General features: G+C 40.4%; 1 protein-coding gene across 1 annotated transcript; it reads left to right on the top strand.

The window, feature by feature from the left end:
• The first annotated feature begins 10 nt into the window (after nucleotides 1–10).
• Nucleotides 11–24,289, top strand: SFTPC (surfactant protein C). Its single transcript, XM_056569769.1, has 7 exons — nucleotides 11–23; nucleotides 55–65; nucleotides 5,607–5,741; nucleotides 18,056–18,208; nucleotides 20,700–20,819; nucleotides 22,520–22,627; nucleotides 23,715–24,289. The coding sequence occupies exons 1-7, from the start codon at nucleotides 11–13 to the stop codon at nucleotides 23,826–23,828; spliced, it is 654 nt and encodes a 217-aa protein (XP_056425744.1). The 3' UTR covers nucleotides 23,829–24,289.
• Nucleotides 24,290–24,348: the final 59 nt, after the last annotated feature.

The raw sequence follows: 24,348 nt of genomic DNA, 5'->3' as shown, positions 1-24,348 counted from the left end.
TGGCATCACCATGGAGACGCATCGTTGGTTACTGATTGATAGATTGTCAGTTAGGAGAGCGCCCGGTGCGCAGGCATTACTAGTTGGACTATATAGTACTAGTGTAGTGTTTCCGAAGCAGGGTGCCTCCAGCTGTTGCAAAACTAGTCTTCAAAAGTCTTCAAACTGTGGACCTCCAGGTGTTGCAAAACTACAACTTCCAGCATGTCCGGACAGCCTTTGGCTGTCCGGGCATGCTGGGAGTTATAGTTTTGCAACAGCTGGAGACACACTGCTTTGAAAACATTGGACTCATGTATAGTTCATACCACTTCACAGAGGAAGTTCTTTTCTTTTTGAATTTCCTTTCTGTCTGACCACAGTGCTTTCTGCAGACACCTCTGTCCATGTCAGGAACTGTCCAGAGCAGGAGAGGTTTGCTATGGGGATTTGTTCTTGCTCTGGACAGTTCCTAACATAGACAGAGGTGTCAGCAGAGAGCACTGTGGTCAGACTTAAATTTAACCCCTTAAAGCATTTTTCCCTTTTTGCACTTTCGTTTTTTCCTCCTTACCTTATAAAAATCATAACTCTTTCAATCTTGCACCTAAAAATCCATATGATGACTTATTTTTTGCGCCACCAATTCTACTTTGTAATGACGTCAGTCATTTTACCCAAAAATGTACGGCGAAACGGGAAAAAAATCATTGTGCGACAAAAATGGAAGAAAAAACAAAATTTTGTAATTTTTGGGGGTTTCCGTTTCTACATAGTAAATTTTTCGGTAAAAATGAAACTTTATCTTTATTCTGTAGGTCCATACGATTAAAATGATCCCCTACTTATATAGGTTGGATTTTGTCGTACTTCTGGAAAAAATCATAACTACATGCACAAAAATTAATACATTTAAAATTGTCCTCTTCTGACCCCTATAACTTTTTTATTTTTCTGCGTACAGGTTAGTATGAGGGATCATTTTTTGCGCCGTGATCTGAAGTTTTAATCGGTACCATTTTTGTTTTGACTGGACTTTTCGATAGCTTTTTATTCCTTTTTTATGGTATAAAAAGTGAGCAAAAATACGCTATTTTGGACTTTGAAATTTCTTTGCGCGTACACCATTGACCGCGTAGTTTAATTAACAATATATTTTTATAGTTCGGACATTTACGCACACGGCGATACCACATATGTTTATTTTATTATGTTGTAGGAAAAGGGGGGTGATTTAAACTTTTAATGTGTGTGTTTTATAACTTTTTTTTAACTTTTTTTTTTTACACTTTTAGTCCCCTTAGGGGACTTTTAGGAGGAATCATTTGATTCCTTATATCGATCAATAAGGTTCCATAGAGCCATATTGATCAGTGTGCTCTGCGCTCGATTGATAAAGCCTGGCCCTGCCAGGCTTTATCATTCTGAGTAGAGATGAGCGAATTTACAGTAAATTCTATTCGTCACGAACTTCTTGGCTCGGCAGTTGATGACTTATCCTGCATAAATTAGTTCAGCTTTCAGGTGCTCCCGTGGGCTGGAAAAGGTGGATACAGACCTAGGAGACTCTTTCCTAGGCCTGTATCCACCTTTTCCAGCCCACCGGAGCACCTGAAAGCTGAACTAATTTATGCAGGATAAGTCATCAACTACCGAGCCGAGAAGTTCGTGACGAATCAAATTTACTGTACATTCGCTCATCTCTAATTCTGAGCGCCAGAGCTGACACGGAAGGAGAAGCAAGCCCTCAGGCTACCTCAGCAGTGGATGGCCCAGACAACCGCCAACCGCCATTCTAGAAATCTGAAACTGAAAATAGTTGACGCTCACAAAGCTGGAAAAGGCTATAAGAAGATAGCAAAACGTTTTCAGATGTCAGTATCCTCTGTTCGGAATGTAATTAAGAAATGGCAGTCATCAGGAACAGTGGAAGTTCAAGCAAGATCTGGAAGACCAAGAAAAATATCAGACAGAACAACTCACAGGATTGTGAGAAAAACAATTCAAAACCCACGTTTGACTGCACAATCCCTCCAGAAAGATCTGGCAGACACTGGAGTTGTGGTTCACTATTCCAATATAAAGAGATACTTACACAAATATGGTCTTCATGTAAGAGTCATCAGAAGAAAATCTCTTCTACATCCTCACCACAAAAATCAGCGTTTGAACTTTGCAAATGAACATATAGACAAGCCTGATGCATTTTGGAAACAAGTTCTGTGGACCGATGAGGTTAAAATTGAACTCTTTGGTTGGAATGAGCAAAGGTACGCTTGGAGAAGAAGGGGAACAGAATTTAATGAAAATAACCTCTGTCCAACTGTTAAGCATGGGGGGGGGGAATCAATCATGCTTTGGGGTTGTATTGCAGCCAGTGGCACAGGGAACATCTCACGAGTAGAAGGAAAAATGGATTCAATAAAATTTCAGCAAATTTTGGATGCTAACTTGATTCCATCTGTGAAAAAGCTGAAGTTAAAGAGAGGATGGCTTCTACAAATGGATAATGATCCTAAACACACCTCGAAATCCATGGGGGATTACATCAAGAGGCTAAACTGAAGGTTTTGCCATGGCCTTCACAATCTCCTGACCTCAACATAATTGAAACTCTATGGATAGAGCTTAAAAGAGCAGTGCGTGACAGACAGCCCAGAAATCTCAAAGAACTGGAAGACTTTTGTAAGGAAGAATGGGCAAAGATGCCTCAAACAAGAATTGAAAGACTCTTGGCTGGTAGTGTTGCTCGCGAATATTCGCAATTCGAATATTATTCGCGAATATCGCATATTCGCGAATTCGCGAATTTCGCGAATTTCGCGCTATATATTCGTAATTACGAATATTCGTTTTTTTTTTTTTTTTTTTTTTTTCACAGTACACATCACAGTGATCACCCCTCTCTGCTTCCAGCTTGTGTGGTGTAAAGAAGGCTCTAATACTACTGTGTGAGACTGTCGTGCGAAAATTCGCATATGCGAAAATTAGCATATGCGAATATTCGTATATGCGAATTTTACCTTATGCTAATTTTGTATATACTAATTTTCACATCTGTAAATTTTCGCATACGCGAATATTCGCATATGCGAAAATAAAACGAGGATATAACGAATATGCGAATATTCGCGAATATATGACGAATATTCGTCCATATATTCGCGAATATTCGCGAATTCGAATATGGCCTATGCCGCTCAACACTATTGGCTGGCTACAAAAAGCGTTTACAAGCTGTGATACTTGCCAAAGGGGGCAGTACAAGATATTAACTCTGCAGGGAGCCCAAACTTTTGCAGACGCCATTTTTTTGTTTTCTGTTATTTTGAAAGTGTAAATGATGGAAATAAAATCTAACTTTTGTTGACATATTATAAGAATGTCTAATCTGTAATTTGATGCCTTTTGGAGATTTTTCCTTGAAATTCTTACCTGGGGTGCCCAAACTTTTGATCCCCACTGTACATTGATCTATTATGCAAAATCATGATCTTTATTAACAAATAGACATATAAGGGGATATTTATCAAAACCTGTTCAGAGGAAAAGTTGCTGAGTTGCCCATAGCAACCAATCAGATCGCTTCTTTCATTTTTGAAAAGGCCTCTAAAAAATCAAAGAAGCGATCTGATTGGTTGCTATGGGCAACTCAGCAACTTTTCCTCTGGAGAGGATTTGATAAATCTCCCCCATAGTGCAAAATATTAAAAACACACAATGCAACAGCAGAAGTCCTGCACGCAAATGGCGGATAGTCCCCAATGTAAACTGAACCAGTGGAATAAGCAAAAAGTGCATAAACTGTAAAAAAAAACATGTAAGTAGCCACCAATAAGGGTCAGAGTCCTACTCCCAGAGAGCCCATTAGCCTACCATTCTCCCAGCCATTACATGCAGGTGAAGATACTGCCCTAACACGTTTCGCGTGCGGCTTGATCACCATGTGATCAAGCCGCACGCAAAACGCGTCAGGGCGGTATCTTCACCTGCATGTAATGGCTGGGGGAATGGTAGGCTAATGGGCTCTCTGGGAGTAGGACTCTCAACCTTATTGGTGGCTACTAGAGATGAGCGAACTTACAGTAAATTCGATTCGTCACAAACTTCTCGGCTTTTCCTGCATAAATTAGTTCAACTTTCAGGTGCTCCCGTGGGCTGGAAAAGGTGGATACAGTCCTAGTAGACTCTTTCCTAGGACTGTATCCACCTTTTCCAGCCCACCGGAAAGCTGAACTAATTTATGCAGGAAAAGTCATCAACTGCCGAGCCGAGAAGTTCGTGACAAATCGAATATACTGTAAGTTCGCTTATCTCTAGTGGCTACTTACTTGTTTGTTTACAGTGTATGCACTTTTTGCTTATACCCTGAATACTAATATAACCTGGTAAAATGTATTGCACTTGCCCGTAGTCACCTTATTCCCATGTATGTTTATTTACTGAGCAAAACGTTGGTTGTTCTGTACCATTTCCTATCCGCCATTTTCCTGCAGGACTTCTGTTGTTGAATTGTGTGTTTTTAATATTTTACACTGTATGTCTATTTGTTAATAAAGATCATGATTTTGCTAAATTTTGTCAAGTCTGCCCTGATTTTGTAGGATTTGTGTCTAGTGTGGTGGTATATTTTTGTAGGATTTATATTACATTGCTCTATGTAAGCCATCTGATGATGGCTTATGATAGGCCCCTAGGGGGGGACAATAAATGTGTATTAAAAAAGTTTTAAAAAAATGTAAAAAATATATTTTTTACAATCCCTCCCCTAATAAAAATTCAAATCACCCCCCTTTTCCAATATTTTTTAATAAAAATATTTTTAAATTAAAATAAAAAAAATAATACCCATATTTGGTAGTCGCTTGCGTAATTGTCCGACCTATTAAATTATTATGTTTATGATCCTGCACGGTGAACGGCGTAAATGCAAAAAAAGTTCCAGATGCCAAAATTGCTGATTTTTTGTTACATTACATCCCCCAAAAAATGTAATAAAAAGCGATCAAAAAGCCAGAACTTATAACAACACAGTTCAAAGAGTCTGCCAAAATTCACACAATACAGTGTATAGTCCCGCAAGGGAGTTCCACCTCTCCCTTTCAGCTACAATATGATCACACACTGTGGGATATAGAAACATTTAAAGGGGTTATCCAGGAAAAAAAAATTTTTATATATCAACTGGCTCCAGAAAGTCAAACAGATTTGTAAATTACTTCTATTAAAAAAATCTTAATCCTTTCAGTACTTATGAGCTGATGAAGTTGAGTTGTTCTTTTCTGTCTAAATGCGCTCTGATGACACGTGTCTTGGGAACCACCCAGTTTAGAAGCAAATCCCCATAGCAAACCTCTTCTACTCTGTGCAGTTCCTGAGACAAGCAGAGATGTCAGCAGAGAGCACTGTTGTCAGACAGAAAACAACAACTCAACTTCAGCAGCTGATAATTATTGAAAGGATTAAGATTTTTCAATAGAAGTAATTTAAAAATCTGTTTAACTTTCTGGAGCCAGTTGATATATAAAAAAAAAAAGTTTTTTCCTGGAACACCCCGAAGTGTCCATTATATGTAGACCCACGATTACGATGTTCCTTTCAGGTTTATTCAGTTGCTTTTATTTTAGAAACTTCATCATGGATCTTCTAACAAAGTGGAGCTTAGCATATCAACAGACGAATCTGAGCTGAGATCTTCCTCCTGCTCAACACCTCGGACGCGACAGCTTTCGGGGGCGTGCCCCCTTAGTCATGCATACCAGGTGTGGAGAAGGTAAGAGTTATATAGCAAAATAGATAAGCACCTGTTCACATAGACGTACCGTATATACTCGAGTATAAGCCGACCCGAATATAAGCCGAGGCCCCTAATTTCACCCCAAAAACCCAGGAAAAGTTATTGACTCGATTATAAGCCTATGGTGGGAAATACATCCCCCCCCCATCATCATCCAGACCCCCATCATCACCCCCCCCTTCATCATCACCGCCTGTCAATCCCTTCATCAGTGGTCTTCAACCTGCGGACCTCCAGATGTTGCAAAACTACAACTCCCAGCATGCCCGGACAGCCATCGGCTGTGCGGGCATGCTGGGAGTTGTAGTTTTGAAACCTCTGGAGGTCCGCAGGTTGAAGACCACTGCGGCCTTCGTCATCATCCAGACCCCCCCCCCCCTTTAGTTTTCCACTCACCTCCCCTAGATGGGAAGGAAGGGTGAGCTGGTCCGGGCCATCTATGCTGCAGGGACCGTCCGGTGGGGAGGGTTGGTCGTTCCGGGCTGTCCATTTTCACCGGGAAGCCCTCTTCTCTGCTACCGGCCGGCCCTGGTCTAGTGACGTTGACTTGACGACGACGCACAGGGACTTTCATGCGCTTCCCTGTGCGTCGTCGTCAAGACAACGTCTCTAGTCCGGGGCCAGGCCCGGAGCGCAGAGAAGAGGGCCCCCCCGGTGAAAATGGACAGCCCGGAATGACTAACCCTCCCCACCGGACGGTCCCTGCAGCATAGTTGCCCCCGACCAGCTCACCCTTCCTTCTCACCGAGGGGAGGGGAGTAGAAAACTAAAGGGGGTGTCTGGATGATGACGAAGGCCGCAGTGGTCTTCAACCTGTGGACCTCTAGAGGTTTCAAAACTACAACTCCCAGCAGCCATCGGCTGTCCGGGCATCATGGGAGTTGTAGTTTTGCAACATCTGGAGGTCCGCAGGTTGAAGACCACTGAGAAGGGATTGACAGGCGGAGAGTTCACTCGAGTATAAGCCTAGGGGAGCATGTTCAGCACGAAAAATCGTGCTGAAAAACTCAGCTTATACTCGAGTATATACGGTAGTAACAATAGAAAAAATCGCATTCAATTACTTCAAAGTCAATTCACATTAACTAAAGTGCTATAATGCTATTAAAAATGATTTAAAACAACATATTTTGTTCAAACCATACGGAAAAACGCTATCCAATTCTGTAATCCAATAACATTCTCTCTGCAGTAAGGGCCTTTTTTTTAAGATTCTCGTTTGCCGACTCTGGGACCTCCTCCAGTATTAACCATTTAAATGCTGTAATAGAATGACCACATTCACGAAAGTGCCTAGCAACAGTACTCTCTCCATAATTTAATACCTCCATTTTTCCTGTACTCAGCAATTTTCAGACTTGTGTTTAGTGAGACGGGTTTTGATCATCCTGGTTATTTGCCCGACATAAGTAAGTCCGCACGGACATTTGAGCATGTATATTACATTTTTAGTTGTACAGGTATAGAAACCTTTATGCATAATAAAATGACCTTTTGAAGGGTGGTTAAACTTTTCTCCTTTAATTATACCACTACAATGGCCGCAATTTAAGTAGGGGAAAGTACCTTTACGTCTACTAGCCAAAAAAGAACACTTTTAATATGTTTTTTACCTATTGACTGGCCTTTTTGTTACCAAACATCGGAGGGTCCTAAAATAATTTACCATAGCTTTTATCTGTCTGTTTCTATCTGTGTCAATTCTTTAGAATGGCTTATTTAACAATACATGCTCTCTTGTCGTACGTACCCAAATACATCGCACGGTCCTGTATTATTTTTTTTTTTTTAGACTAAATCACTTCTATTCATCTTTTGGACTTTCTCACCTTCACATATTATTTGTTTAGCATCATAACCCTTCTCGATGAATTTCTGTACTAACTTCTCTTTACTGATTCCATATTCTTGATCGGAGCTAGTAATTTGTCGGGCTCTGATGAATTGACTTCGTGGCAGACCTTTGAACACGGTAGGTGCATGGAAACTTTTTTTTTTTGTGTAAAGTATTATTTACATCTGTAGGCTTTACATACATTGCTGTATGAAAGCCTCCAGATGTACGTCTAATTTCAACATCCAAAAAATGGATACTATCACTGTTATAATTTAATGTAAATGTTATAGTTTTATGACATTTATTTAGATTTTCTACAAACATTAATAAAGATTGTTCATGTCCCTTCCACGTCATGAACACGTCATCTACGTAGCGGAGCCACGTGGATGGTTTGTTCATGGAAGTGTCACCAAACACATAATGCTGTTCAAAGTCCACCATGAAGGCACTGGCAACACTAGGTGCCACTGAGGACCCCATAGATAAGCGATAAGTTTGTAAATAATAAGTACAATCGAAACGGAAATAATTCAAAATTAGTGCCATGTCAAATAAGCCCATCAAAAATGCTATTTTGTCCAGCGACAAATCACTGGACAACAGCTCACGTACACTGGACATGCCTTCATCCAGTGGAATATGTGTGTACAAGCCTTGGACATCCAAAGTACACAGATAGTCCACATCGATGCACTGAATATTACTAAGATGTCTTAAAAAATCAGATGTGTCAGATTCATTTTTACCTGTGGTTCTACTTTTTGTAAGGCTTTATAAGCTTTAGATAAACCCCCTTTTCTTCTTGTATTGTTCAAATCCAAGATCTCATAATTTTTCTCTGTTTTACTCCTCACCCAATTAAATGCTGAGATACAGTGACGTAATTGTAGATATTTAAAGAAGTCCCTTACTGGGATATCAAATCTAGCAGAAATTTCCTCAAAAGTCATTAAAGCATTCCCTTGACTGATATCCCCAAGATATTTTATTCCTTTATTTATCCATTGGGAGAGGTCTGTAGCGGGCAATATGCGATGGACCACCTCCAATGGTAATTTATCATATTTCAAAGGATTAATTATTTTATGTGATAAAGCATATAGCCAAACATTTGCAGTTGCTTTTACTGTTAGGCTCTCAATAGCTCTAGTATTTTTTGATAATGCTATCTCCCATAATAACCACTTAGGTGATACTGACCCATTTAAATATGCTTCTAGTGACACCCAATGTGCCAGAGTGTCATTTTGCCATAATCTTTGTGCCTGGGTGAGTATAGCTGCTTGGTAATAGGCTAAAAGATTTGGACATCCAAGTCCCCCTTCTTTAACCCCTTAAGGACTCAGGGTTTTTCCGTTTTTGCACTTTCGTTTTTTACTCCTTACCTTTTAAAAATCATAACCCTTTCAATTTTCCACCTAAAAATCCATATTATGGCTTATTTTTTGCGTCGCCAATTCTACTTTGCAGTGACATTAGTCATTTTACCCAAAAATGCACGACGAAACGGAAAAAAAAATCATTGTGCGACAAAATCGAAAAAAAAACGCCATTTTGTAACTTTTGGGGGCTTCCGTTTCTACGCAGTGCATATTTCGGTAAAAATTACACCTTATCATTATTCTGTAGGTCCATACGGTTAAAATGATACCCTACTTATATAGGTTTGATTTTGTCGTACTTCTGGAAAAAATCATACCTACATGCAGGAAAATTTATACGTTTAAAAATGTAATCTTCTGACCCCTATAACTTTTTTATTTTTCCACGTACGGGGCGGTATGAGGACTCATTTTTTGCGCCGTGATCTGAAGTTTTTATCGGTATGATTTTTGTTTTGATCGGACTTTTTGATCACTTTTTATTCATTTTTTAATGGTATAAAAAGTGACCAAAATACGCTTTTTTGGACCTTGGAATTTTTTTGCGCGTACGCCATTGACCGTACGGCTTAATTAATGATATATTTTTATAGTTCGGACATTTACGCACGCGGTAATACCAAATATGTTTATTTTTTATTTTTTTTACACTGTTTTATTTTTTTTATGGGAAAAGGGGGGTGATTCAAACTTTTATTAGGGAAGGGGTTAAATGACCTTTATTAACACTTTTTTTTTACATTTTTTTTGCAGTGTTATAGGTCCCTTAGGGACCTATAACACTGCACACACTGATCTCCTATGCTGATCACTGGCGTGTATTAACACGCCTGTGATCAGCATTATCGGCGCTTGACTGCTCCTGCCTGGATCTCAGGCACGGAGCAGTCATTCGCCGATCGGACACCGGGGAGGCAGGTAAGGGCCCTCCCGGTGTCCGATCAGCTGTTTGGGATGCCGCAATTTCACCGCGGCGGTCCCGAAGAGCCCGACTGAGCCGGGTCACTTTCAGTTTCACTTTAGAAGCGGCGGTCAGCTTTGACCGCCGCTTCTAAAGGGTTAATACCGCACATCGCTGCGATCGGCGATGTGTGGTATTAGCCGCGGGTCCCGGCCGTTGATTAGCGCCGGGACTGACGCGATATGATGCGGGATCGCGGCGCAATCCCGCTGCATATCGCGGGAGCCGGCGCAGGACGTAAATATACGTCCTGCGTCGTTAAGGGGTTAAGGGGTAGATACAATACTCTACCCATTACTCTCGGTTTTTTGTTTTGCCATATAAATCGTAATAAAATATTTTGCAGATCTTTAATTACTAGATGGGGAATTTTGACCGGCAAGTTCCGAAAAATGTATAATATTTTCGGTAATAAAAACATCTTGATAACTGCAATGCGCCCCAACCATGATAGTGGCAATTTCGCATAGTCTGCTATATCTGTATTAAGTTGCTTCTATGTTGCTTTGCGTGGTACTTTTAGCAGAGCTTGTCAGTCTTATCCCCAAATAGGTTAAAGAATCCGCAGCCCAGAGAAAGGAATATTTAGATTGCAATTCATCCTTAGTGTCATTATCTATACACAATGGTAATACGGTGGACTTGGATGCATTCAATTTATAATAACTTACTAATAACTCCATGTTTTGATGTGACATACTGTATAGAATAGGATGTGTATTGCCATTATTGTGTGTGATGCTTTTAGCATATTGGGTTACACAAGGTAAGAAGACGCAGACTAGAATTGGAGGGGGGGATAGTCTCTTTAAAGAGTTGTCCTAGAAGTCAGTAAATATCTCTCTGGTCTCATTGTGTGTTTGCTCTGCACTCATTTATAACACTTGTGTGTTGTTTGTGTAGCACTTGTGTTTCTTGTGTAAGTCAAGATCATCGGTGAAAGTGTTTGACACTTTAGAGAAGGCTTAGGCAACAGGTTGCTCTCCATCTTTGTAATTGCAGATGTGCTAGCCAAATCCTGAAAGGAATGCTGGAGCCACAGAGATCAAAACAGCTATGGACACATATGACATTGGGCGACGACTCGCTTGAAGGTTACACTACCCCCAATGGGGCACCAAATGATAAGGGCTACATTTCTGAACACAACAAAATATGACATTTAAGTTATGTGGCTCTAAGTTTCAGGTCCCTGTTAACTCCACAGAGGTCCCTGCGGACGACTTTACCTCACACAGCCCTCCTTTACCTCACACAGACTTCCTTTACCTCACAGTGCATCCACCTTTTACTCTCTAATCAGAAAGGTACCCTCTGTTCTCAAAAGCTCCTGTAGTATCATTCCTTGTAATAAATAACCGGTTCATTCTACTATACTTCAGGACCTTCAATGCAACCAGACTTTCCTTCCAATACCAGTTTGTCCCACCTTTGACTCCTTCACTGTCCCCAACCTAGAACTGACCTCACCCAGGCTGACATTACGCTCGGTAAATACTACTTCAATTGAGGCCTACCCAGAATGCTGACAGCCACTCTCCTCTACAGCCAGAATAGAAATAAGGGGTTATGCAATGCACACTCTGCAGTATAACAAACCATTAGCCAAGTGCATCTGGCAGAAAATGTTTAAGTGAAACCTCTTGAAATGTTAAAAGTATGTCTGTCCTCAAATATTTTTATGTAAAAGTAAACACTCTAAAAAGAGGCTGAGGAGCACTTTACAGCAATGACGCTACTACAGGTCCAGGTATATAAAGTGGATTAAGATCAGGAATGTACATACAGCAGCCATGGAGCAGAGCAAGAGCGTCTTGATGGACACCCCACCAGTGAGTGATCTGCAAGATAAAACACATAAAGATATAGCTATTCAGACTAGACTATGCTACTTTTATGGCAGATTATAGTCTGAATAGCTATATCTTTAAGAGTAATTTATAACTGGCTATTTATGTAGAATTCTCAGATTAACTCTGGAGACTCAATAATATCCTATACATGTTCATTCATGGTTTAGAATGATTTTTTTTTACTCATAGTTTGTAATAATCTGTGTTTTGCATTATTTAGAATGTTCAATATAGCCCATAGTGGAGAATAATCTACCAGCACAGTGGATTAGAATGTTCACTGCTATATATAGTGGAGAATAATCGACTAACACAGTGGATTAGAATGCTCACTGCTATATATAGTGGAGAATAATCTACCAACACAGTGGATTAGAATGCTCACTGCTATAGATAGTGGAGTATAATCTACCAGCACAGTGGATTAGAATGTTCACTGCTATATATAGTGGAGAATAATCGACTAACACAGTGGATTAGAATGCTCACTGCTATATATAGTGGAGAATAATCGACTAACATAGTGGATTAGAATGCTCACTACTATATATAGTGGAGAATAATCGACTAACATAGTGGATTAGAATGCTCACTGCTATATATAGTGGAGAATAATCGACTAACATAGTGGATTAGAATGCTCACTGCTATATGTAGTGGAGAATAATCGACTAACAGTGGATTAGAATGTTCACTGCTATATATAGTGGAGAATAATCGACTAACAGTAGATTAGAATGTTCACTGCTATATATAGTGGAGAATAATCGACTAACATAGTGGATTAGAATGTTCACTGCTATATATAGTGGAGAATAATCGACTAACAGTGGATTAGAATGTTCACTGCTATATATAGTGGAGAATAATCGACTAACATAGTGGATTAGAATGCTCACTGCTATATATAGTGGAGAATAATCGACTAACATAGTGGATTAGAATGCTCACTGCTATATATAGTGGAGAATAATCGACTAACATAGTGGATTAGAATGCTCACTGCTATATATAGTGGAGAATAATCAACTAACATAGTGGATTAGAATGCTCACTGCTATATATAGTGGAGAATAATCGACTAACATAGTGGATTAGAATGTTCACTGCTATATATAGTGGAGAATAATCGACTAACATAGTGGATTAGAATGCTCACTGCTATATATAGTAGAGAATAATCGACTAACATAGTGGATTAGAATGCTCACTGCTATATATAGTGGAGAATAATCGACTAACATAGTGGATTAGAATGCTCACTCCTATATATACTGGAGAATAATCGACTAGCATAGTGGATTAGAATGTTCACTGCTATATATAGTGGAGAATAATCTACCAGCACAGTGGATTAGAATGTTCACTGCTATATATAGTGGAGAATAATCGACTAACACAGTGGATTAGAATGCTCACTGCTATATATAGTGGAGAATAATCGACTAACATAGTGGATTAGAATGCTCACTGCTATATATAGTGGAGAATAATCGACTAACATAGTGGATTAGAATGCTCACTGCTATATATATAGTGGAGAATAATCGACTAACATAGTGGATTAGAATGTTCACTGCTATATATAGTGGAGAATAATCGACTAACATAGTGGATTAGAATGCTCACTGCTATATATAGTAGAGAATAATCGACTAACATAGTGGATTAGAATGCTCACTGCTATATATAGTGGAGAATAATCGACTAACATAGTGGATTAGAATGCTCACTCCTATATATACTGGAGAATAATCGACTAACATAGTGGATTAGAATGCTCACTGCTATATATATAGTGGAGAATAATCGACTAACATAGTGGATTAGAATGCTCACTGCTATATATAGTGGAGAATAATCGACTAACATAGTGGATTAGAATGCTCACTGCTATATATAGTGGAGAATAATCGACTAACATAGTGGATTAGAATGTTCACTGCTATATATAGTGGAGAATAATCGACTAACATAGTGGATTAGAATGCTCACTGCTATATATAGTAGAGAATAATCGACTAACATAGTGGATTAGAATGCTCACTGCTATATATAGTGGAGAATAATCGACTAACATAGTGGATTAGAATGCTCACTCCTATATATACTGGAGAATAATCGACTAGCATAGTGGATTAGAATGCTCACTGCTATATATAGTGGAGAATAATCGACTAACATAGTGGATTAGAATGTTCACTGCTATATATAGTGGAGAATAATCGACTAACATAGTGGATTAGAATGCTCACTGCTATATATAGTGGAGAATAATCGACTAACATAGTGGATTAGAATGCTCACTGCTATATATAGTGGAGAATAATCGACTAACATAGTGGATTAGAAGGTTCACTGCTATATATAGTGGAGAATAATCGACTAACATAGTGGATTCGAATGTTCACTGCTATATATAGTGGAGAATAATCGACTAACATAGTGGATTAGAATGTTCACTGCTATATATAGTGGAGAATAATCGATTAACATAGTGGATTAGAATGTTCACTGCTATATATAGTGGAGAATAATCGACTAACATAGTGGATTAGAATGCTCACTGCTATATATAGTGGAGAATAATCGACTAACATAGTGGATTAGAATGCTCACTGCTATATATAGTGGAGAATAATCGACTAACATAGTGGATTAGAATGCTCACTGCTATATATAGTGGAGAATAATCGACTAACATAGTGGATTAGAATGTTCACTGCTATATATAGTGGAGAATAATCGACTAACATAGTGGATTAGAATGTTCACTGCTATATATAGTGGAGAATAATCGACTAACATAGTGGATTAGAATGCTCACTGCTATATATAGTGGAGAATAATCGACTAACATAGTGGATTAGAATGTTCACTGCTATATATAGTGGAGAATAATCGACTAACATAGTGGATTAGAATGTTCACTGCTATATATAGTGGAGAATAATCGACTAACATAGTGGATTAGAATGCTCACTGCTATATATATAGTGGAGAATAATCGACTAACATAGTGGATTAGTATGTTCACTGCTATATATAGTGGAGAATAATCGACTAACATAGTGGATTAGAATGCTCACTGCTATATATAGTGGAGAATAACCGACTAACATAGTGGATTAGAATGCTCACTGCTATATATAGTGGAGAATAATCGACTAACATAGTGGATTAGAATGCTCACTGCTATATATAGTGGAGAATAATCGACTAACATAGTGGATTAGAATGTTCACTGCTATATATAGTGGAGAATAATCTACACATATCGTAATTCAGAATGCTAATTTTAGTTCATAGTGCATATTAATCCATTGACTTTATGGTTTTAAAGGGGTACTCCGGTGAAAAGCATTTTTTTTAAATCAACTGGTGCCAGAAAGTTAAACAGATTTGTAAATGACTTCTATTAAAAAATCTTAATCCTTCCTGTACTTATTAGCTGCTGAATACTACAGTAGAAATTCTTTTCCGTTTGGAACACAGAGCTCTCTGCTGACATCATAAGCACTGTGCTCTCTGCTGACATCTCTGTCCATTTTAGGAACTGCCCAGAGTAAAAGGAAATCCCCATAGCAAACATATGCTGTTCTGAACAGTTCCTAAAATGGACAGGGATGTCAGCAGAGAGCACTGTGTTTCAAAAAGAAAATAATTTTTGCTGTAGTATTCAGCAGCTAATAAGTACAGGAAGGATTAAGATTTTTTAATAGAAGTCATTTACAAATCTGTTTAACTTTCTGGCACCAGTTGATTTAAAAGAAAAAAAAAGTTTTTCACCGGAGTACCCCTTTAAAGGCTCTTTTCTTTTAATGTATAGAGCAGGGGTACTCAACTATTTTTATTGAGGTTCCGCTTATCCAGGTCTGCCATCCGGTGAAGGTCCGAGCTGATTGTTAAGGCCTGGTTCACAAATAGCGGCCTTAGTGTCATGAAGGAAAGAGCAAAAGAGCAACTGAAGTGGGGAGGATGTATGACCTAATTACTGCCACACACTGTACCCCTGAAAATAATTCTGCCACATACTGTACCCCCTGAATATAATACTGCCACTCACTGGGCCCCTGGTACATTACTGCCACATACTATGCCCCTGGTATATTACTGCCACACACTATTCCCCTGCAATATTACTGCCACACGCTATTCCCCCCAATTTTTTATCGACAAACACTGTGCCCTGTACTGGCTAATTGTACCTCTGTTCCCCAAATAATTGATGCCACTGTGCCCCCTTAATTAATGATGCCACTGTGCCCCAGAGTTATTTATGCCACTGTGCCCCCAGAATTAATTATGCCACTGTGCACCAGAGTTATTTATGCCACTGTGCCCCCAGAATTAATTATGCCACTGTGCCCCCAGAATTAATGATGCCACTGTGCCCCAGAATTAATGATGCCGCTGTGCCCCCAGAATTAATGATGCCACTGTGCCCACAGAATTAATGAGCCCGCTGTGCCCCCAAAATTAATGATGCCACTGTGCCCCCAGAATTAGTGAGGCCACTGTGCCCCCAGAATTAATTATCCCGCTGTGCCGCACAGAATTAAAGATACCACTGTGCCACCAGAATTAATTATGCCACTGTGCGGCACAAAATTAATCATGCCGCTGTGCCCCCAGAATTAGTGATGCCACTGTGCCCCCAGAATTAATAATGCCACTATGCCCCCATAATTAATTATGCCACTGTGCCCCCAGAATGAAGGATGCCACTGTGCCCCTACATGAACTTTGCCACTGTGACTTTCCAACTGTTGCAAACTACAACTCCCATCATGCACAGACAGAAGGTCATGATGGGAGCTGTTCTACAACAACAGGAGAGTCACAGGTGGGGGAACACAAATTTTTACCTAAGAGCTTGGCTCCCAGGTCCCAGGTCCCGCACTGCTCGGCTGCTCTGGCCTCTTCTAGTCAGGCCTGGCCAGAGCAGATGATGCAGGCAGCGCTAATCGTGCTGCCTGCATCATAAGAGAAGCGGCGGGCAGGGAACACAGTGCTCCCTTGCTCTGGGCAGCGACTATTCATTTGTATTGGTGTCTTAAAGACACCTATACAAATGAATGAGGGGAGAACCGGCCAGAGGTTTGGATAACTGGCGGCCACGGTCCGGATATGGACCGTGGTCCGCCAGTTAAGTACCCCACTCATATTGCGATTAAGAGTGCTCATTTTAGCTCATAGTGAGGAATAGTCTACAATTAGATTGGATTAGAATGCTTACTATAATTTATAGTGGAAAATAATCTAGTTTAATGGATTAGAATTTTCACTTTATAGTGTAGAATCATTTACAAATAAAATAGATTAGAATGCTTAATTTATAGTGGAGAATAATCTACAAATATAATGGATTAGAATGCTTAATTTATAGTGGAAAATAATCTAGTTTAATGGATTAGAATGCTTAATTTATAGTGGAGAATAATCTACAAATATAATGGATTAGAATGCTTGCTTTAATTTATAGTAGAAAATAATCTACTAGTTTAATGAATTAGAATTATCACTTTACAGTGGTGAATAATGTACTAATATAAAGGACTACTTTAAAATACCCATATGATTTAGAATGCTACCTTCTGCTTGTAGTATATAATAATCTACTGATATGGTTTAGAATACTCTTTTTTGCTCACAGTGAAAATGTTGTAATATGGCTAAGAATGCCTACTTTAGGCTGGGTTCACATCAGCCTCAAAGGCTCCAATTGGACCTCCGTCTCCGATTCCGTTGAGCAAAAAATGAAGCCAGACAGTCCACTGCATGACAGACACCAAAGAAGCCCAACATCCCCCATTGTTTGTTATTGAGTCTGTTTGGTTTCCCTCTGGTGTCTGCCATATTATAGCATTATAACTAGCCCAAAAAAATGCTGAATTCAGCATTTTTTTTTTATGTCTGTTATTTAAAAGGGTTCTGCAGCGGAGCCTACGATGCAGATGTGAGCCCAACCTTGGCTCATAGTGGATAATGATCTATTATCTTTACTTAGAATGTTCCGTTTAGTTTATAGAGAAGAATAGCCTTCTAACACATTAACTCAGTGGAGAATAATCTATACTTGTTTGGAATGCTAATTTTAGCTCACAGTGAATGATAATCTACTAATATCATACTATCATACTCATATCATGGTTCAGTATGCAAATTTTAGCTTACAGTGAATAATCTGTTAATACTGAGATAAGAGAATTGTTTGGTGATCTATACATCTGCCTTCCCCAGGTATACTCAGAGCTGCTTCCTCTTCCCCGTATCCCATGTCTCGGCGGTGTTAAGAAGCTCCTGTGTGTGGTGCTGGTTGTGGTAGTCCTGGTTGTGGTCCTTCTTGGGGTCCTCATGATGGGTCTGCATTTGAGCCAGAAACACACAGAGACGGTAAGAAGCAAACAAATGTAATAGCCGCAGTCAACAGTGTCATTGTAATTCACATTTAGCCCATTAAGGGTAGGTTCATTGTCAAGTTGCCAGATCTCCAGAAATGGAAACGTATGAAACATTTTTGTCATGTTTGTGTAGATGCCAAGAAAGTTGAAAACGGAGCACTCACCCAGTACGTGTCCTCAAAGGTGGGCTGATCCCCGAGCAGGGTCTTCGGCAGGGAGGTGGTAGATGGAACGGGGGTCCTTATCGCGCCAATGGGCGCTTCGTCAGGCTGTACGGCCTGACGAAGCACCCATTGGAGCGATACGGACCATGGCCGGCGTCTGAGCTCCCCCCGTTCCATCTACCGCCTCCCTGCTGAAGACCCTGCTCGGGGATCAGCCCACCTTTGAGGACACGTACCGGGTGAGTGCTCCGTTTTCAACTTTCGTGGCATCTACACATTTGGCATATCTTCTGTTTCCGTGACGCACCTCCTAGGATCCTAAATTGGGATATATATGCTCCATCTCCACTCACTGTCCACATATTAACAAAGTTGCATTTATAGCAGTAGTACAATTCAGTGCCAATTCATTTCTACTTCTTTTTCTGTTTCTGGTTGTCACATTTTAGTCATGTTATTTGGGAAATATTAGTCCATGTTGAAGCTTGTGTACATGACCAGTACTCCAGTACCATTATTATCAGCTGGTTACCAAAAGTACAGATGTCGGAGAGCTAAGTCATTTGTTTATTTTTGTGCCTAGGCTGAGGTACAGTACAGACCAAAAGTTTGGACACACCTTCTCATTCAGAGTTTTCTTTATTTTCATGACTATGAAAATTGTAGATTCACACTGAAGGCATCAAAACTATGAATTAACACATGTGGAATTATATACATAACAAAAAAGTGTGAAAATCTGTCATATTCTAGGTTCTAGCCACCTTTTGCTTTCATTACTGCTTTGCACACTCTTGCCATTCTCTTGATGAGCTTTAAGAGGTAGTCACCTGAAATGGTCTTCCAACAGTCTTGAAGGAGTTCCCAGAGATGCTTAACACTTGTTGGTCCTTTTTGCCTTCACTCTGCGATCCAGCTCACCCCAAACCATCTCGATTGGGTTCAGGTCCGGTGACTGTGGAGGCCAGGTCATCTGGCGCAGCACCCCATCACTCTCCTTCTTGGTCAAATAGCCCTTACACAGCCTGGAGGTGTGTTTGGGGTCATTATCCTGTTGAAAAATAAATGATGGTCCAACTAAACGCAAACCGGATGGAATAGCATGCCACTGCAAGATGCTGTGGTAGCCATGCTGGATCAGTATGCCTTCAATTTTGAATAAATCCCCAACAGTGTCACCAGCAAAGCACCCCCACACCATCACACCTCCTCCTCCACACCAGCACACCTGTGAAGTGAAAACCATTTCAGGTGACTACCTCTTGAATCTCAACAAGAGAATGCCAAGAGTGTGCAAAGCAGTAATCAAAGCAAAAGGAAGAACCTAGAATATGACATATTTTCAGTTGTTTCACACTTTTTTGTTATGTATATAATTCCACATGTGTTAATAATTCATAGTTTTGATGCCTTCAATGTGAATCTACAATTTTCATAGTCATGAAAATAAAGAAAACTCCGAATGAGAAGGTGTGTCCAAACTTTTGGTCTGTACTGTATAAACCTGTTTAATGGGTTTAATATTCCTTTTGGCATAAGCAACTAACAGTTCACCAAGTCAAATAATGATCCACAATACCTTGTAAACACTCAATGCCACATTAGACTGTGGATATCTCCCCCAATACAAAAGGGTTTGCCAGTTGCAATCCAACATGAACGATCCTTCTCTCCACTAGCATCATCTGTTGGGGGAGAATCGGATAGCCTCATTATACATTAGGCAATTGGCCAGTCCTGACGAAAATGGTGGATTGAGCTGACTTTATGGTGTATAGGGGCCTAAGAGGAGGGCATAAGAGGCGCCTAGCGCATACGGAGCCACCAGAAAAGACAGATGTTAAACAAACTAGCATTCATCCAACAGAATCTAGCCCATATGGCCAATGGAGACACAATCCTCAGTTTCTGGGACCACTGGACCTTGGTCCTTATAGATGTTCACAATCTCTTTTATTCATAGGATGTCTCGCTTCTTTAACCCCAAGTGATCAACTGTAATTTGTGAGTGCACTCAGCTGTAGAGGTTCCATCTCCCTGTAGTGCAACTATAAACAACATAAAGGATTACACTGCTGGATTGTCTGTGGAATGTATGGACATACCAGGTCTTCCAGCATTGTAGCTGCTCTCTGCTCTGGCTAATGGTTAAACATTCTGAATAGCGCCCCCCCCCCCCCTTATTTACGTAAGATTACAACCCCTTAAATGTGTGAGTTTGGAATGTTACTTTTGCAGTTTCATGAGGTATATATATATATATATATATATATATATATATATATATATATTTTGACTATTCTATCTCTATGACTTTAGATTTTCCAAATGTCTCTGCATGATAAAGCGGATGACAAGCTAAGAAGTAATGGTGTGGCAACCTTCCATCTTGACACTGGCATCAACACTTCGGCTAGTGTTGTATACGACTACAGCAAGGTACTGTAATTTTGGATAGTACGTAAGTAACAATCTCAATTGGACATTTACTTGAGGGGGCCCCCTATGGTATAGGTTTCCCTTGTACAGCAGCACTATATCGACAGAATTGGGGCCTCATATTAATTATAAAGCGGTAAAGTCCTAAATTTACTATACAAATAAGTGCCTTCAATATCATACAGGATTTTTATATAAAAAAAAGAGGGTTTCCAAGTATGTTGGTGCCCACGACAGAGTAGGCAAAATTACAACCCTGGCAAGTATTTGGCAATGTAGTCCAGCTCACTCCACCCGTACACCCTCGACACGGATTCGCACCCAGCCTGGTGCACACAAATCCAAACGCAAGAACGGCAATCCAGCGTGGGTAAGTAGAAAATCCAGACTTTATTAGCTCACGGTAAAAACGGTACAAGCAACCAGCAGATCAGACGCGTTTCAGGCGCATGCGCCCTTCGTCACTGACGAAGGGCGCATGCGCCTGAAACGCGTCTGATCTGCTGGTTGCTTGTACCGTTTTTACCATGAGCTAATAAAGTCTGGATTTTCTACTTACCCACACTGGATTGCCGTTCTTGCGTTTAAAATGACAACCCTGCCTGCGCAGTTATACTTACTTTCTCAACTTTCCATGTTTATTGCATAACATCTTTTTACATAGGGTGGTGATAACATTCCTAAAATATCCCTGGTGGTCTAGAGTGGCTTAGCGGTTAATAACTATCTGTTGTGGTCTAGGGCAATGAAAGAATTACTCTTGATATCTAATTTTCATGATGGTCATGAGTTAATATCCCTCGAGACCTAAAGGTGTATAGTGATTAGTAACACTTCATATTACATAATTATCTTCGTAATTTCTCCTGAACTGGTCAAATGTGGGTCTCCTATGGTATATGGATCATATACACTGTGAATTAAAGGGATTTTTCATCTGATAGGTGTAGGTCCCACTTCTTAGACCTGCATCTATTTTGAGATTGACAACCAACTCTGGCTTGTGGCTCCCAAAGGTGATCAGGATGTTATGAGAGTTATTGAAAAAGCCTAGCACCATTAAAGGGGTACTCTAGCATTTAGCACCTACCCCATCTCCACAGGTTGGGGATATGTGCCTGATCACAGGGGATGGGGGCTCTATCCTCTAGGACTTTTCGTAGTTGCCACAATGGGACCCCAAATCTCCTTGCTGCATGGACCGCAGGGTTGGCATGCACTCCATGCATTCTCTATAGGAGCAATGGAGATACACAAGTGCTGTACTGAAGTATCTCTGATAAATCCAGAGCATGTATAGAATGCATGCTGACCCCGGACTCCATGCAGTAGGGGGATATGAGGCCCATTCTGGAGGGGGGTTGCGGAGGGTCAAGAAGGCCCCTAATTTCAAGATAGCTGAAGGTCCCAGAGGTGGCACCTGCATCTATTAGACATTTATGGCATGTCCTATGTCCAAATAATCCTTTTAACCAGTCATGATGAGACACAAGTGTCAACTGCCCACAAGTTCACGACCTAGGTATAGATTTTTAACTAATGCGATGCTCCACCAATATATTGATTGCTGACAACTAGGCATGTATTATAAACCACGCTACAAGCAAGAGTTTTATCTGAATATATTGAGTGAAGAAGAATGATGTTTTATCTTGAGTGTTGGATCAAGTCGTCTTTCTGAACCATGTCTATATTTCCAGCTGTTGATCTGCACTCGCCCACGCCCCGGACACGCATGTTATATCACACATATGGAATCAGAACGCGTACAGAGTCTTCAGAACATTGCCGAAAATGTGCTGAGCAAGGTAAAGTACTATCTGACAGAAATCAGATAACGCCATTCCTAAGGGGACATGACTCAGTCACCACTACAATTCCCACTTCTTTCATGTCTAGAATTGCTTACAATTTTAATATAAATTTTGAGCTAAAAATTAAATGTAATTTTTTTTTTCAAGAATCCTGCCATTGCTGTCATGCTGCTAGATCCACAAGTCATTGGGCAGGTCCCCAGTGGCTTCCCCATACCTCAACAGCCTTGATTGATAGATCTGTCCCTGATTGGAGATCTAACAATCAAGAGAGCAAGAGATCTATTAATCAAAACCTGGCAGAGCGGCAGAAGCTGCTAGGGACCGCCTTAATGACCTGCTGTTCAGGCAGCATGAAAACGATTACAGGTACCTCTTAGTGAACCGTTTAAAGGGGTACTCCGCCCCTAGACAAAGAATAGATGTCTGATCGCGGGGGGCCCGCCGCTGGGGACCCCAGTGATCTTGGCTGCGGCACCACAGACATCTAGTGCACGGCGCAAACTTTGCTCCGTGCTGGATGACTGGCGATGCAAGGCGGAGACTCGTGACGTTATGGCGATGCCCCCTCAATGCAAGTCCATGGGAGGGGGCGTGATGGCCCTCACGCCCCCTCCCATAGACTTGCATTAAGGGGGCGTGCCCGTGATGTCACGAGCGGGCGTTCCTGTGACGTCACGAGCCTCTGGCGCTGAATTCGACGCTCTAAACGAATGCCGGGTGCAGCACAGAGATCGCGGGGGTCCCTTCTTTGGATAGGGGATAAGATGTCTAGGGGCGGAGTACCCCTTTAAATGCCTGTTAAAATAATCACAGTCCATTAGAGGAGTGATTTCCATTGCTAGTTCCAAGAGTGCATGTTGGCGTTCTTATTACAGGTGTGAAATATTCCAAGAATATTTGCCAGGGGATAAAAATACAGGGGAAGACCCCCATACACAGTATATGGTCTGGTGGTCCCACCTAAATCGGCAGGTGTGGCCAATATTAATCTACTATGTATGGCCAGGTTATTGTCAATTATTTCATTCTAAAATAAATATTATTTTTGCATCACACTTTATATATTTTTTTTACTTAGGTGAGCTCTGAGGCTGTCAAACTAAATGATCCCCTTAAGTTGGTGAGTGATCCTTCCATCTTGGGCACTACCATCCGAGTGCTGTGCGGAGACCTGCCAGTCTACTGGACCTAATAGAACTTTCAACATCTTGTGACCATCCATGTCCCTCACACACTTCTACCTGCCATGTCTAGACTCGCCACGTAAACTAGAATTCTGTACAAATGTTCATTCAATTTCTGCGTATGTCTACACACTTACTGCCACCTCCCTCTCAGGTGAAGTCTATAGATTATATATTGATACTATACTTATGTATATTTTTACCACTACCCATCAATAATGAAGTTTGAGATGGTGTAACCCATAGCAGCCAATACAACGGTTGGTTGCACTGGTATATGGCCCATCTAATAAGCCCTATAGTGTATACACCAAGGATCCCTGCATGTGCCTACTTTCTTCTATTTGAAGCTCCATTCCTGGATGCCATATACAAACCTGTCCGTGTTATGTGCCTTTTCTCATGTCTGAAATTTATTGTAGAAAATAACAGTCAAATCAAATGTTTGCAAAAATAAAAATTTCCGCATTCGACCAAGACTGAGATCTACTGACTTGGTTCATCCAGATGCAAATCTGTATGTGTGCT

This window comes from Hyla sarda, chromosome 4 (assembly GCF_029499605.1).
Source record: "Hyla sarda isolate aHylSar1 chromosome 4, aHylSar1.hap1, whole genome shotgun sequence".
Taxonomy (NCBI): Eukaryota; Metazoa; Chordata; class Amphibia; order Anura; family Hylidae; genus Hyla; species Hyla sarda.
This window is presented reverse-complemented; position numbering and strand designations above follow the sequence as displayed.

Excerpts from the sequence above, each read along its gene's own strand:
- SFTPC (XM_056569769.1), top strand. Across the intron at positions 18,209-20,699 it reads GCCAGAAACACACAGAGACG|ATTTTCCAAATGTCTCTGCA; the intron begins GTAAGAAGCAAA and ends CTATGACTTTAG. Across the intron at positions 20,820-22,519 it reads TTGTATACGACTACAGCAAG|CTGTTGATCTGCACTCGCCC; the intron begins GTACTGTAATTT and ends CTATATTTCCAG.